Source organism: Papio anubis, chromosome 17 (assembly GCF_008728515.1).
Source record: "Papio anubis isolate 15944 chromosome 17, Panubis1.0, whole genome shotgun sequence".
In the NCBI taxonomy this organism is placed as follows: Eukaryota; Metazoa; Chordata; class Mammalia; order Primates; family Cercopithecidae; genus Papio; species Papio anubis.
Genome location: NC_044992.1, coordinates 47,988,957 through 48,002,826, shown reverse-complemented (window position 1 = coordinate 48,002,826; position 13,870 = coordinate 47,988,957). Strand labels below are relative to the sequence as shown.

The following is a 13,870-nucleotide window of genomic DNA, read 5'->3' as shown; positions in this document are numbered from 1 at the left end:
CACTCCAGCCTGGGCGACAGATAGAGACTGTGTCTCAAAAATCAATCAATAAATAAATAATGCTTCTACACACTTTGATCATGTGTTAGCATATGAAACTCTTGGCTGAGACCAACTTACTATAAAATGTGTGTAATTTAAATAGTATAATTTTCCAATGACTTTAATCTAACAATCTCCTCCTACCCCATTAATCAACACAAAAAGCAATTCATCTTTGAATATATGTGTAAAGAACACAGTTCATGTGTTTATAAAAAGTTCTTCTCTGCTACAGAGTTTAGCTGTGACATCTATTAACAAAGTAATTTATAACTCTAATAAGTTAGCAAGGTCTTCTTGCTACCAGTCCAGTCATTGGTGGTGAGTGCTCAGTACTGGCTGATGAATACATGAATGGATAAAAATGTAAGAGCTGTCCACACATATACCATAAAATGCATAAAGTAGATCCCGTTTTATCTCAATTTTTATTTCTGTGATATAACTGAGATAAAATCAAACACAATGTATTATTTTAAAGTATACTGTTCATAAGAGAGAAATAATGTGATCTGACCTTATTTTAGAAGAAAGTTGTCTGTAAAAAAATTTAAACTCAAAAGTAAAAAAGCCACTGGTTTCTAAAAGCTCAAAAAAAATTTTTTAAGTGATTGGCTTTCAGAACAACAGCAACAACAAATAAGCCTCTAAAATAAGACAAGTAAATTCCAATTTTTTATTTTTGCATTTACTTGCTTGCTTGCTTTAATTATATACAAATCTCAATTCCATTAAAGTATCAGGATGACAATTAATTAGGTGTTTTTAGTGACTTTTCCAATCCCTTCTAATTAACTTGATTAAGGAAGTGATTTACTTGCTTCATGGGAGGTGTGAATTCTCAGCCAGGGGGTTTGAATGAAGGGAAGCAAGTGACTCAGGCATTTATTGGGTGCTTACAATCAGATTCCCACTGGTGAGATCACGCCCATGTGTCTGGAGGTCCACACGCAAGCAGCTGCCTCCAGCCCAACCCTGGATGCTGAGTGTAGTCCCAAGGCCCCGCCTGCCCCACTTCCTATACATACAGCCACTCCTGCTGTGATTGTGGGGACATACAAGGAAGATCAGGCTTCCGTGGAAGCTTCTGCAATTAAAATCCACTGGGGATTCTAGAAGGAGCACCTGTAAGTAGATTCCGGATGGATGGGGCAGAGTCTGTCTCATGGTGGGTGTTAAGCTGGCCTTATACAAAAGAGGAGACCCATCCTGGTACCATGCCAGGTGCAAAGCACTGTGCGATTTATTGTAAGTGTCTTGGTAACAGGGCTTGAAGCCAGGCAGTGACTAGAAACCTAAAATGCATTATTTAGTCATAGAACATTAGAAATAGAAAGAAAATAACCTCCCAAATCATCTAGTCCATCACTCAGCTAAATTCATTTAATTCATATCCCCAAACTACATCTCCAAATGTACAATGGTTTCATTCCTGGTTTAGGGATTTGAGGTTTTGTGTCTGTACAAAATATATTAATAGTCTTATAAAATAAGATGTCCAAAACAGAATAAACTTAAAAGCCAAACACAAGTAAAGCATGAAACAGAGGTTCTGAAGAGCAATTCCTCAATACAAATAAACCATTGTCCTTTATCTCCATTGTGACTTTCAGTTATGTAGGCACATCTGCCTTTTTACATACCTAAATTATACATGAGGATTATAAATATTCTTTATGTGTATGTTAGGATGAAAAAAACCTGCCAAGGCAGGTGCATGGGCTAAAAGAACACACCTTCCTGTTTCCTTTTGTTACCTGTTTAATTAAAAAAAAAAAAAAAGTTGCCCCTGATAAAAGCCTCCAATAAATGCCTCTAGTGCTATTTTCTGGAATTGAATTAAACATATTAACATATTGTTATACAAAGGGGGGGGCGTGGAAGCAAGGCAAGGTGGACCGTGGTGCCAATCCTAGTGACATGTCAGCAGAGGAGGAGTTTCTTGCCTGTGGACTTCATAAAAGGCTAGCTCAACACCCTCCATGAGACACACTCTGCCCCAACCATCCTGAAGCTACAGGTGCTCCCTCCTGGAATCTGCAATGGATTTCAGTCGCAGAAGCTTCCACAGAAGCCTCAGCAACTCCTTGCAGGCCTCTGTAGTCAGTACAGTGGGCACGCAGCGCCTCGGGATGACACCCAGCGTTTATGGGGGTGCTGGAGGCCGAGGCATCCGCATCTCCAACTCCAGACACACGGTGAACTATGGGAGCGACCTCACCGGCGGCGGGGACCTGTTTGTTGGCAATGAGAAAATGGCCATGCAGAACCTAAATGACCGTCTAGCGAGCTACCTAGAAAAGGTGCGGACCCTGGAGCAGTCCAACTCCAGACTTGAAGTACAGATCAAGCAGTGGTACGAAACCAACGCCCCGAGGGCTGGTCGTGACTACAGCGCGTATTACAAACAAATTGAAGAACTGCGAAATCAGGTGAGAGATGACGCCTGTGTTTCCTAGTCTGTGTTTAGCTGAAAGTTAAATCAAGAGGTTATCTATGTTAGGCAGGTCCAAATGGACGTTGTAAAGCCAATTAGGCTAAAATGTTACATCTACAAAAATTCTTTCATCTACCTTTAGACTGTATAACAGGATGACCTTAAATCATGCTATTTTTAATGTTTAATAAAATTATATACAAAATATGAACATTTTATCCTCCGGAATAAAATAAATCTTTGTCACAGCTTACCACATCAGGGCTAAATGTATAGTGAGCAATCTTTCTGAAAAGAGCTAAAAATTAATTATGTGATAAATCTCTCTTAGTTTTTCATCTAGTCCTCAAGTTTTGAAACCCCAGTCAATTCAAAGACTTTTCTCCTTTTATTTAAGTAAATATTATAAGGTATGACCATTAGAATACTGTACTGCAGATTTAAATAACAAAGTGATTCTGGGTGGAAACAGTGTGGCAGGAATATGGGTCTTAATGATGCCTGGATTTTTAAGTGCCCTGTTTAATAACATGACCATCAGCATCAAGCAGTTCAGAAACTAATTCTACAGTAATAAAATATTCTATTGCCCCCAATTCATGTTTATTGCAATCATATCACAACCTCCTCCTATGTCATCAAAAAAAGGGTGGAGCTCTGTATTTTATCAGTTGCATGGAATAGAAGCAGAAGACTTTGCTCCTAATTGAACATTTCATATATGACACAGAGCACTTGCTTCGAATTAAAGTTCTTATCTAATCCAGAAAAGTGTTCACTGTCATTTCTGTGTTAAGATTCATACTCCTTTAGAGTAAAGCCCATTTACTTACCAGCAAGTCTATTTTTCTTGAGTTGTGCTAAACATCAGAGCAATTTGATTCGGACTCTATGGGAAGTTGCTTTGGAATTTTAGAAACTATGGGCGTGTGAAGCAATGGTATTTAAATTGCCCTTCCGGAATAAAGTTCCTCCTTCTTAGGCTCTCACTAAAAATGTTCGAACCACACCTGTCTCATGTTTCTGACTCTACTTTGGCTCATCTCAAATACACAGGCACAGGCCATCCGTCCCATTGAGCTGGACAGTCCCATCCGTAGGGAGCAGCCCTCTCCAAAACTGGATCCATTGAAAGAGAAATGTCATTGCAACATCCTCTGCAAGTAGATTTTTCACCTATATGCATCCATCATGCATTTAGTTCTTTTATGTATCATGTTCTTTCATTCAGCCAATACTGAATGACACTAACTAGGTGCTGGGCACCATGCTAGGCACTGAGGAATAGTATGGTGGACACAATGTGATTTATGAGGAAACAGGGATGGACAGAGGGACCAGCACACAGAGGGATAATGAGAGCACAGGCAGATCATCCAGTTCAGTTTTGAGAGCATCTGTGAAGGCTCCTTTGAAGCAATGTTGTCGAACCTGAGACATGAGGGAGGAATGGGAGCTCACCAGACCAGGGGGGCTAAAAGAAACGTTATAAGCCGAAACATCAAAGGCGAGGCACTCAGTAAGTTCTGATGACTCAAGTTAAGTTAAATTCTCCTTCTGTAAAATCACAAGAAAGTAGACCAAACCCTGGGGCATCTAGGGTTGCATTTTATGACTCTATTATGTTAAACACCCATGTCATTATTTTTTCTATATTTTCTTGTAGAAATGCTTGAAATAAACATCATTTTTGACATAATAGTCACTGCAGCTGGAGATAAACTAAATCCTTGTAAACACCTATCCAATTGAAAATGTCATTCTTGGCTGGGCGTGGTGGCTCATGCCTGTAATCCCAGCATTTTGGGAGGCTGAGGTGGGTGGATCACCTGAGGTCAGGAGTTCAACACCAGCCTGGCCAACATGGCAAAACCCCATCTCTACTAAAAATGCAAAAATTAGCCGGGCATGGTGGTGGATGCTTGTAACCCCAGCTACTCGGGAGGCTGAGGCAGGAGAATCGCTTGAACCTGGGAGGCAGAGGTTACAGTGAGCCAAGATCGCACCATTGCACTCCAGCCTGGGCAACAGAGCAAGATTCTGTCTAAATAAATAAATAAATAAATTTTTAGAAAAGAAAATGTCATTCTTTCTCATGTATTTTCCAGATTAAGGATGCTCAACTGCAAAATGCTCGATGTGTCCTGCAAATTGATAATGCTAAACTGGCTGCTGAGGACTTCAGACTGAAGTAGGTTCCCTAATATGTGGCAAAAGTTTCTGAAAAAGAATTCCTTTAGTAGTCCTTCCAGATAATCAGCTTTCCATATCATTGTTGGTAAAGGAACCACGGTTCAATGTTTCCAGAATCCTGAAGCCTAAAGGAGGTTAGAAGCTACGTGTTAGAAGCTAGCCCAGCACTCAGGGATGACCTTCTCTCTCTTGATCCCCTGGCATGTAACTGAACACCTCCAGTAACTACTATTCTCCTTTGTTATTACCGGTTGCTAAGTTTTTTTTTTTCAGTAACCTGGTATCTACCTTTTAACCCACTAAACCTAATTCTGCCCTTTGGAGTAATAAGAAAGCAATTTACAATTCTCCTTCTCCCTAAGTGCCTTTCTGTTATCTAAAGAGAGTCTTAAGTCTACCCTTGGTGATTCTCCAAGTAATTCTCCATGTTCATTCAAGTACCTGCAAGTGTATGACCCAAGTTCCAGGGGTGACTCTTGATGATTTCTGGTTTGCCAGTGTTTTACAGGATGGTCTGGCCAACCAAAGAATCAGGACCAATCTATAATAATTAACCGGGTGTGGTGGCACATGTCTATAATCCCAGCTACTTGGGAGGCTGAGGCAGGAGAATCACTTGAACCTGGGAGGCAGAGATTTCAGTGAGCCGAGATCGTGACATTGCACTCCAGCCTGGGTGACAGAGTGAGACCTTGTCTCAAAAAAAAAGAAAAAATTGTGTTTACTTTCTCTGTAGTCATCACACCACATGTGACCAGAGCTGTTCCTTACAAACAGCTTCCACACTAGGGCATCTTCATCCTGAATTTGTACAATGCATTAACACCAAAAAGCCTTTTGTGGTTAGAAGAGTAGCCTTTTAATGCTCCAAGAGATTAACTAGAAGGAAATAGGAAATCAAATCCAAAGATTAAAGCAGTAAAGGTGCATTAGTTACAATTTTACCTAGCACTGAGTGTCCCATTGCATTGTCACTTTTTAAAGCTGGATATTTTAGGAAATTGGGCAGGGCGTGGTGGCTAATGCCTGTAATCCAGCACTTTGAGAGGCTGAGGCAGGCGGTTTGCTTGAGTCCTGGAGTTTGAGAACAGCTTGGGCAACATGGCGAAACCACGTCTCTACACAAAAATACAAAAAGTAGCTGGGCGTGGTGGCATACACCTGTGGTCCCAGCTACTTGGGAGGCTAAGGTGAGAGGATTGCTTGAGCCCAGGAGGTTGAGGCTGCAGGGAGCCATGATCGCATCACTGTATTCCAGCCTGGGTGACAGAGTGGTACCCTGTCTCAAATACACACACACACACACACACATATATATACATATAGTGAGAGAGACAGAGAGTGTATGTAAGATTGTAGAGGAGGATGTAGAGCTGTTTGAGATAAGTCACTTTGGATGCCTCAGTTCACAAAGTTATAAAAATAAATTGATCATGTACATTCATTAAGTAAAAGTATTTAATATCAATAATGAGAACCCTTTGCCAACACAATAATTAACACAATTTAATTTCTTGTAAGATAAACTCTAGAATTTAGAAGTGCTCAAAATTATTTCAGATTGCCTTTTTCCAGTCACTCCAAATTATAGAGATCATATTATTGAGCAAATTGTCTGATTCCTAGGTTCTTATGTACATTTCATGAATGTATAAAGGCAGACATTATAAAGTATTGAAATTGATCTCCTCATAAGCCACATTTAAAAACCTATCTCATTATATTAGATTCTCTCTCTTATAATGGCTACAGAAGGACCAGTTATCTCTGTATACTAATTAATTCCCAGGTATGAGACTGAGAGGGGAATACGCCTAACAGTGGAAGCTGATTTCCAAGGCCTGAATAAGGTATTTGATGACCTAACCCTACATAAAACAGATTTGGAGATTCAAGTTGAAGAACTGAATAAAGACCTAGCTCTCCTCAAAAAAGAGCATCAGGAGGTAAGAAAATATTCAGAAGTGGTATTGGAAATGATAGAATGGTTCTATATAATAATAATAATAGGAGGAGCAGGAGAAACAGGAGAAGGGGGAAGAGTTGGTGGTGGTAATGACAGAGATGATGATGATGACAATAGTGATACAAGCCCCGCCTTCTTTTCATAATGTTGTTGTAGGTTAAATGACTTAGAGCAGTACCTGGACCACAATAAGCCCAACACAAGTTATTATTTTATTTCTTTTTTACTCATTGCCAATGAAAGAGGTCATGAGACTTCTTATGTCTTTTCTGCCCAACCTTATCTGAGAATGTGCTTCAGACTAAAATCAATCAGAATTTTCACTTTCATAGGAAGTCGATGGTCTATACAAGCATCTGGGCAACACTGTCAATGTGGAGGTTGATGCTGCTCCAGGCCTGAACCTTGGTGCCATCATGAATGAAATGAGGCAGAAGTATGAAGTCATGGCCCAGAAGAACCTTCAAGAGGCCAAAGAACAGTTTGAGAGACAGGTAACTGCACAATTGTAAAGTGTGAGCAAATGTGTAGAAGCTTTCCTCCAGAAAGAGATAACTCAGTTTCTTCTTCATTTGTTCATTCTTTCTTTCTCTTTCTGTCTTGTCTTTCTTATTTCCATCTCTCAACTGTTTTTTTTTTTTTTCACTCTCGGCACTTTGTAGACTGAAGTTCTGCAGCAACAGGTCACAGTGAACACTGAAGAATTAAAAGGAACTGAGGTTGAACTAACAGAGCTGAGACGCACCTCCCAGAGCCTCGAGATAGACCTCCAGTCCCATCTCAGCATGGTAAAGCACATCTAACTTCTCTTTCTCAATCCAGTATGTGTTTACCAAGGTCCTCTGTTAGGAACTTAGAAATGCAAAGACCTACAAGAAATAACCCTTCCCCTTGCAGAGCTGGCAGGGAAAGAGGCCGAACAACTGATTATAATCAAAGGACAGAGAGAAATCGAGGAAAGGGCAATGTACTGCATGTATGCAGAGGAAAGAGTAAATCTGGAAGATTTCACAGGGAAAGTGGCATTTAAACCAGATATTTTTATAACTTTTAAGTTCAGGGGTAATAGGCAGATTTATGATATAGTTAAACTTGTGTCATGGGGGTTTGTTGTACAGGTTATTTCATCACTCAGGTATTAAGCCTAATACCCATTTGTTATTTTTCCTGATCCTCTCCCTCCTCCTACCCTCCAGCCTCTGTTAGGCCCCCGTGTCTGTTATTCCCCTGTATGTGTTCATTATACCAGATCTTAAAATTTAAGATACAATTTTAAGCTGGAGAATGAACTAGAGACATTCCAGGCCAAGCAAACCAGCCAGCCCACGACAAATTATGCTGTGGTAACCAGAATCCCTCAAACCACAGTGGCCTGCAGCCACAATACTACATCCATCATGACATTTCCTTTCCAAGGGCAAGGCTAAAGGGGTAGGCCCTACCTAGGACAAGCCAGTGTTCTGGCAGAAAGAAAAGAGCAATGGTTGGGCCACTTGATAGCTCTTAAAGCTTCTCCTTAGAAAAAGCATTTGTCCTTTGGGAGGCCAAGGCAGGAGGCTCACTTGAGGTCAGGAGTTCGAGACCAGCCTGGCCAATATGGTGAAACTCCATCTCTACTAAAGATACAAAAATAAGCTGGGCATGATGGTGTGTGCCTATAATCACAGCTACTGGAGGCTGAGGCAGGAGAATCGCTTGATCCCAGGAGGCAGAGGTTGCAGTGAGCCGAGATCGCACTACTGCACTCCAGCCTGGGGAACAGAGCAAGACTCCATCTCAAAAAAAAAAAAAGAAAAAGAAAAGGCATTTGTCAGTTTGACCGGCATTTCATTAACCAAAGAGAGTCACATGACCCAGCCAGGTGTCAATGGATTAAAGGAATCTAATCCTGCAACTGAGAAATGCCACAGATCACATGGCCAGGTCTGATGAAGGAGTGAGAGGTATAACATCTTCACATGGTGGGGAAGCAAATATTGAGAACAATTCTACAATGTGCTGCACTGAGAGAACAGTGGGTGCAAAGCTACAAGCAAAGAAAAACCCCAAGAGCTAATGATCCTAGCTGGCTGGCTGAGGTTGCCTAGTTGGGAAGAGTGGGAGATGGAGCTAGAAATACACACCATGCCCACAGTGATGAACTGCAGAGACCCTTCTCAAAATAAATTAAAATTGACCCATCTCTTGAATCAAGTCCTTAGACAAGAAATGCCCTATTTTTCTTGTGCTCATAGAAAGAGTCTTTGGAGCACACCCTAGAGGAGACCAAAGCCCGTTACAGCAGCCAGTTAGCCAACCTCCAGTCGCTGTTGAGCTCTCTGGAGGCCCAACTGATGCAGATTCGGAGTGACATGGAACGCCAGAACAATGAATACCATATCCTTCTTGACATAAAGACTCGGCTTGAGCAGGAAATTGCTACTTACCGCCGCCTTCTGGAAGGAGAAGACGTAAGGTAAGGCTCTTAGAATCAAGGAATAGGTGTCAATGTCTGTATGCACTTCTATTTTAATGTCCCTGTCACTCATTACCCAGCACCAATGCAATCCCTAGGACAGAAGTAATTATACTCACACGCGCCTCACCACCACCACCAAAACGAAAATATACCAAAAAGTAGACACACGCCCAAAATATCAAGTACAGCCTTGAGATCATGTGATAGGACTGAGTTAGAAGATAATTCTCCAAATGATAGATTATGCTGATATTAATTTTCATCATAAATATATAATTGAAGGCATAACAGCCTTTTGGAAATTCTAATTGAGAGCTCATGAATTAGAAAATAAGTTGCTGAGGTCCAAGGGAGCCAGAATCATCAGTGTGGCAGCAGCAACTGTCTTCAGATACCATACCTAAGAACATCAACAAGACAACACAAGATTTAAACTTCCATTGTAATTTTGTTACTTTAATTAGAGGAACTTCTTAGCTTATATTAAACTGGTCAGTTTTAAAGCTATGTATTTTTCAAGTTAAAAAGTAAAACGCTCAAGTTTGCAATAACAAGCAATGTAAAAGGGAAAGATACATGAAAGCATTAAAACACATTCACTTGGACTTTGAAATATAAAAAACAAGAGTGCATTCCATTTTCAAAACAGCAATAATCCTTTTTTCTGTTTCTTTTTTCTTCTTTTCATTAAAAAAAAAAAAACAAAACAGAACTACAGAGTATCAGTTAAGCACCCTGGAAGAGAGAGGTAAGTTCTAAATTTTTGCACATTTTCTATGACACTCAGCTGCTTTCCAATAACTATCTCCCATGGATAAAAAGTAAAGTGAGGCTGTTTCAGTCTGTTTTCTGCTCCTGTAATGGAATACCTGAGACTGAATAATTTACAAACAATAGAAGTTTACTTGGCTCACAGTTCTGGAGGCCAGAAAGTCCAATATCAAGGTGCCAACATCTGGTGAGGGCCTTCTTGCTGCATCATCCCATGGCAGAAAGTAGAAGCACGAAAGAGTGTGCATGAGAGCCAGAGAGAAAAAGAAGGCTGATCTTGCTTTTATAACTAGCCCACTCTCACAATAACTAACCCATTCCCATGGTAACCACATTAATCCATCCATGAGGGCAGAGCCCTCATCATCTAATCACCGCTTACTAGGCCCCACCTCCCAACACTGTTACATTGGGGATTAAGTTTTCCACACATGAACTCTAGGGAACACATTCAAACCATAGCAAAGGCCAATTCTCAAAAGAGCAGATATGACACCAGGGATTCTAAAAATCTTGTACATGGCATAAAGAAACCCTCTATGTGGGAACTTGGGCACACTCCTCAGAACGGGGTGATTTTTTTGGCCTGTGCTATTGCTATCTTGAGACATCTGAGATCCTGAAAAGGAAAAACAAGACAAAATCTGAATTCCACTTAAATTCAAGATCATTTATTTCTTGAATTTATAAGAGTAGGATATTTGTAAATTTGGGGAGAAGCACATTTTCTGTATCTATTTATAAAATGGACTTAAGATTTTTTGAGAAAGAGGATGGGTTTAACATATTTTTCTAAAAGAAGGAAATAAGTAAAAAGAATAATAATTTAAAGTTGAATATTATAAATCAGTAGAGTCATGTGCCTGAATTAACATTTAATGTTTAATATGAATTCAGATATAAAGAAAACCAGGAAGATTAAGACAGTCGTGCAAGAAGTAGTGGATGGCAAGGTCGTGTCATCTGAAGTCAAAGAGGTGGAAGAAAGTATCTAAATGGCTACCAGAAGGAGATGCTGCTGAGGTTTTGAAAGAAATGAGGCTATAATCTTATCTGCTCCCTGCAAGAAATCGGCCATAAGAAAGCACTATTAATACTTTGCAGTGATTAGAAGGGGTGGGGTGGGGGAAATCCTATTTATCAGACTCTGTAATTGAATATAAATATTTTACTCAGAGGAGCTGCAAATTGCCTGCAAAAATGAAATCCAATGAGCACTAGAATATTTAAAACATCATTACTGCCATCTTTATCATGAAGCACATCAATTACAAGCTATAGACCACCTAATATCAATTTGTAGGTAATGTTCCTGAAAATTGCAATACATTTCAATTATACTAAACCTCACAAAGTACAGGAATCTATGCAAATTGCAAATAAACTGGTTTCTAATTTTTTCCTGTTTCTGAATTGTAAAACCCCCTTTGGGAGTCCCTGGTTTCTTATTGAGCCAATTTCTTGGTTAATCTCATTGATTTTTCAGCATCAGTACAACTCTACAACCTTTGAGCTATCTCTGCTTTTTCCCATTGTTTCTACTGCCTTTTAAAAGTCTACACAGCTCTTTGAATAATTTGAGAGTCAAATTCAATCACAAATGCGGAGCAGAATAAGAGTGAAGTACACTATACTTAAAATGGAAATAGATTAAAAACATTACCGAAACCCTTCTCAAGGCAAAATGTGTCTCCTTTTGATAATAAGCTGCATATAGTATCAGGTGCTCTCTTTTTTTATATATGGTGAACATATATTTTTAATGAAATTTTTTTTAATAACAGCTTTATTGAGACATAATTCACACACCATGAAATTCACCCTCACAACGTGTACAATTCAGTGGTCTTCGGTATGCTTAAAATATTTTGCAACCGTCACCACTACCTAATTTTAGAACATCTCATCATCCCAAAAGGAAATCTTGTACCTCTTAGTAGTCACCCCCCATTTCCCTTCCTCCCAGCCCCTGACAACCACTAATCTACTTCCCCTCTCTACGGATTTGCCTACTCTGGACATTTCATATAAATGGGATCATACGATGTGCCCTTTTATACACAAATGTTCATAGCAGCATTACTCATAAGAGTCTCAAAGCAAAACACCTCAAATGTCCATCAACTGATGAATGGATAAACAAAATGTAATATATCCACACAATAGAATCTCATTCATCAATAAAAAGGAATGAAGTACTAACACATGCTATAACAGAGATGAACTTTGAAAATATGCTAAGTGAAAGAAGCCAAATCCAAAAAAAAGAAAAACACACATTGTAACCTCACCCTTTCTGCATTTTAGTGAGCAATCATTGCATATGAATGTGTATGGGAAAAAATCAATGTGCGCTAAATCATTGTATTCTAGTAAATAGATTGGACTTAAAACTTGATACAGAAGTTGTAAATAAGTGGGAGTGAGTTTGATTATTATATAGAAAATACTTACATGATTCATTTAAGAATAATAATATTCACCATTTATTAAGCACTTACAATGAGCCTGTGTGCCAAACATTTCATGCATTTCTCATTTAATTTTCACAATAATCCTGTGAGGTAGACGCTATTAGGTTGAATCATATGAACCTGCCAATATATGATAATTTCTAAGAGTTGGGAATTTTTGAGGATGTGGATGGTACCACTTTGAATTCCTAAGATTTAATATAATATCTAACATGCATCAGGCAGTTGATTCATTATTTTGAATTGAAAGAATAAAGTTTTTTAGAAGCTTTCCAATATATGCTAATTTCTGACTTTCAGAAATTGCAATTTTATATGCTATTATATAGCATATATAATAAGGTTCAACCTTATTATATTATCCCCGTTTTACATATGAGGATAAATGAGGACTCATATGAAGACATGAGATAAAGACTTTCCCAAAGTCATGCAGTTAGCAAGTAGTAGAATGAGACTGAACCTCAGGGCTGTTTCTCTAAAACCATGACACCCTCTTAAGCAACCAATTACATAACAAAGCAATACATGATTCACAGTTGAAATAGGCACTTGCCTATCCACAGTTATTTTGTTGTTTTCTAATTGTCATTTTCATCAGGCAGACACAACAGCCAATTGTGGCAAATGTCCAGCTTTGCTGGCTAACATCACACATGACTTCATTCAGTACAACTTTTGTCAGAAAAGGTGTTTCCACCTATTTTCACTGCCTTCTTTTCCAAAGAGGTTTCACTCATTTTTTTCTTAATTTTCTTCCAAGTCACGCCAGCTAGTAAATTGCATTTAAAAATGTTAAGAATATTTAAAAGTGAATTCTTTTTCACCTACTCAGTCACATTCCAGAATAGTCTGAAACTTCGACTTGCAAATACCAGACTGAATCTGATTAATAAGAAACCTATGCAGATGGGTTTGTAACTGATTAGGCCTGACCACTGTCATATGGCAATGATGGCACAGTGTTAAAAGAGGTAGGGTTGTTATTCTTAATTTAGGATGGTCCTCTTTTAACTACCTGTTAAAAGAAGTAGAATTGTTATTTTTAGATCAGAAAGATGAGGATTTTTTTTTTTTCCTCTTGCTTCTTTGGTCTATCTCTAGTTTCTTCCAAGCAATCTTTCAAAGAAGTGGGTGAGTGCTACATACATGTGGACCAGATGGTGGAGTTCTACCTCCAGTTCTGCCAGCAGTTACTGTGTGAAATTGAAGCATTAATCTTTGTATCTATCTATATTTCTTATATGAGCTGAGAACCAGAATGACATAATCCTATTTCTGACAGGTGTACAAATCCAGAGAAGTCTTTATCAAAACACATTAGAATTATCATCAATGTATTTTTTCATTTTATATGAAATTGTCAGTGCAGAAGTGAAGCTATCAAACTCAAAGAGATCCCCTAGAGATGAGGTAAGGATGGAAATCACTATTTTATCTGAGCTCTGGAGATTATTTCTACCCAGAGTTCTGAATAATCTAAAAGGGAGAATAACATGGAGTGATACAAAATCAAAACACGGCCAGTG

At 39.0% G+C, this 13,870-nt stretch overlaps 1 protein-coding gene across 1 annotated transcript; it reads left to right on the top strand.

Moving 5' to 3' along the window:
- Positions 1-2,011: 2,011 nt before the first annotated feature.
- On the top strand, positions 2,012-11,535 carry KRT20 (keratin 20). The gene is made up of 8 exons (XM_003913005.5): positions 2,012-2,474; positions 4,588-4,670; positions 6,462-6,618; positions 6,971-7,132; positions 7,301-7,426; positions 8,873-9,093; positions 9,807-9,844; positions 10,765-11,535. The coding sequence occupies exons 1-8, from the start codon at positions 2,085-2,087 to the stop codon at positions 10,860-10,862; spliced, it is 1,275 nt and encodes a 424-aa protein (XP_003913054.1). The 5' UTR covers positions 2,012-2,084; the 3' UTR covers positions 10,863-11,535.
- Positions 11,536-13,870: the final 2,335 nt, after the last annotated feature.